This window comes from Hipposideros armiger, unplaced genomic scaffold, assembly GCF_001890085.2.
Source record: "Hipposideros armiger isolate ML-2016 unplaced genomic scaffold, ASM189008v1 scaffold_787, whole genome shotgun sequence".
Classification (NCBI taxonomy): domain Eukaryota; kingdom Metazoa; phylum Chordata; class Mammalia; order Chiroptera; family Hipposideridae; genus Hipposideros; species Hipposideros armiger.
The window spans coordinates 79598-82627 of record NW_017732137.1 but is presented as its reverse complement, the minus strand read 5'-3'; the positions used below and the strand labels follow the sequence as shown (position 1 = coordinate 82627).

Here is a 3030-nt window from a genome sequence, read left to right as displayed (position 1 = left end):
GTCAGTAAACTATGGTCCACATGTCATATCCAGCAAGCTTTTATTTTCGAAAATAAAGTTTACTGGTTCACAGTCATGCTCACTCATTTACTTATTTCCACAGTTGCTTTCACTCCACAATGGCAGGGTTGAATAGTTGCCACAGGATTCTAAGGCCCTCAAAGCCCAAAACATTTCCTTATCTGGACTTCTGCAGGAAATGTTTGCTAACCCCTGGACTACAATATGCATCACACAAAGACACAGGTATGAGCCCAGAACAGCAAATTATACATAAAAAGACTTAAATATTTTTCTTTAAATACTACCTGAAAACAATTTAGTAAAACTCATACTTAAAAACAGTACCCAGAAAAACCTACTTGAAAGGAGTGTTTGTAGGTTCCAGCAAAGCTTTGTGGCGGAGAATTGCAGGACCTGCAGACAAGCTCTCTTCAGAGGTATGAATTGCGATATAGTTTTGAGGTGGTCCACCATGGATTTCAAGTCGTCGGAGAAGAACTTGTTCCCAACACTGAAGAGTTTTCAGAACTGCATGACAAAGTGGTGAACTAACTGGAAGCTCTAAAAAGAGGAAATAAAATTGACCCACAATTATCTCGTGTAGTAAAATGCTACATTCAATTGTAAGAATGACTGAGGTAAGATTTTAACACACATTTTGGCAGAGGAGATATGAAAGAGAGAAGGGCATAGAAATCCAGAGGATTAAAAAAAAGATGTCATAAATTGATGTAACATCTCAACATAATTAGGAGGCCTAGGACAACAGAAAAAAAGGGCAATATATGACAAAACTACATCATAGCTTTACTACTTGTACTTCAAATAATATTTNCCCAGGAAGAGCACAATGATGGTGCCAACTTGGGCCAGTGAAGCAACGTCCTCTACAACTAGACTGAAGAACAAAAAAAAACAACAGCAACTTGTCTGTTCCCCTTCCCCCAATTCCCCAGCGCTGTTCCCATCCCCCAACTCCCCAATAAAAATCTTTAAAAAAATAAAGAAGTTTCTATATGCATATGTAAAACATTATAAGGGAAAAAAGTCATTAATTATTTTAGAAGAACCATAAAAAAAGAACTCCCTTATTATATCTGTGTCTTTTTCTGGATGATGGAGTGGGGCAATCCAAATACTTACATTTACAAATGAAAATAACCCCCCCAAAAAATGTGTCCTTCTAAGACTTAGACAGGAAGAAAATTCAGTTCTGAGAGGAATGGCAATGGTGAATTCTGTATTATAATGCTTTGGAGTATAAACAAATATTTTCTGAGCACCTACTATATGTTAAACACCATTCTAGTTAGAAATCATCAATGTATAGGGCAAGCATAAAGCAATCTCTCAAAGAGTTTACATTCCAGAGTACCGGTACAAAAAAGACATCTAAATAATAGATAATTTCAAAACTGATAATAGCTATAAAGATGATAAAATGGAATAATATATAGGGGGTAGGGTAGAGAGGGGCAGATGCCTTCACTAGGGAAGCAAGAGAAATCTACAGGAATTTGAGTTGAGATCTGAATGGTGAAACAGGTAAAGAGCATTTTAAGCAGAAAGCAAGGCGATGGCTGAGACATGGCAATGCGCTTGATGTGTTCAAGGAACAGAAAGAAGGCCATCCTGATTAAAGCAAAGACAATCAGATGTGGTATGAAGGGAGATGAGGCTGCAGAGGCTGGCATGAGTTAAACCACATAGGGCCTTGGAAGTGATGTTAAGGACTTGTTTTTTTAAAGTTGTATTGGGAAATCTGAAAGTTTCAAGCAAGGGAGTGACAACATGAATGATGCCTGAGGAAAGAGCAACTCTGGTTGCTGTGTAGAGAACAGAGGGAACAAATGTGGAAGCAGAGGGACCAGCAAACAAAGCTGTTACAGGAAAAACTGTATTGTAGTCTCTAAAACTGGAGTTGGAAAAAAGTGCCTATTATTTCTTTTCATATATTTTGTATATTCTCTTTAAGTTTCCCTGTAAAGATGATAATATCAGTAGGTTCATAAATGAATTTTTATATATCTGTCAATTGGAAAAAATTATTAATGACCACGTCATTCATTTGAATAATTACTAGATAGTTTTTCAAACTCTTCAATTTAACCTTAAAACACTCCTACCTGAGATCAATGAGCTAAGGGGAATGGAAGGCTCTAACACAAACTCTATCACAAATTTGGGATAGTGATTGAGTTAAATCACTTGACCTTTGTGGATCTGAAGTATAACCTGAAAAATGATAATAAGTAGGAGTAATTATAACACCTACAACAGATTGCTCAAATAAGGTTATATTAGTGATAAAGGAACTGCATTAAGTATATTATCAGATATTATTAAAGATGATTAAGTCTTTATTTAAATATTTACCCTTACTAATTAGTGGAAAAACATTTTTTTTTTTTTTGCCAAGGTAAGAATTCTATAGGATTTAGGAAACTGAAAATAACCCTACCACCTAGAAAGTCCCTGAAAGAATTACTGGTGCTGGGTTTCTTTGGTTCTATGTATCAACTCCTGTAACCTCAGTATCAATAAAGGGATCTCATAGAGATATAAACATGAATCACATCTTAGGTAATCAGGGCTCAAGAAGATCTTCCATTATCTTCAGAAAAATTGTTTCAGTTCATCTGCATATTATACTTTGCTTAAATTTAAAACACTCAATTCTGTCATTGTTGCATGAAAGCATTCATAGGTAAAATATAAACAAATAACTGTGGCTATATTCCAATAAATCTTTATTTATTTATAGATACTGAAATTTGAATTTCATATAATTTTCATGTGTCATAAAATACCATTTGTCTTTTGATTTTCAAACATTAAGAAATGTAAACACCATTCTTAGCATGTTGTCTATACAAAAACAGGGGTGGGCAGATTATAACCCATTGACCATAGCTTGCCGAGGCCTAATTTGGGCCAATAAATTACAAATAATTATTACCTAAAATACAGCTTTTGTATTTAAAATAATTTTTGTTATCTTTAAAAATAAAAACATATTCTTCATAA

General features: G+C 34.5%; 1 protein-coding gene across 1 annotated transcript in view; it reads right to left on the bottom strand.

Moving 5' to 3' along the window:
- Positions 1-3030, bottom strand: part of DMXL1 (Dmx like 1) — a gene marked incomplete at its 5' end in the record, with an annotated part of 122867 nt that overhangs the window by 40321 nt on the left and 79516 nt on the right. Inside the window, 1 exon segment of the mRNA XM_019628410.1 lies at positions 363-562. Coding sequence (XP_019483955.1) covers positions 363-562 — 200 coding nt within the window.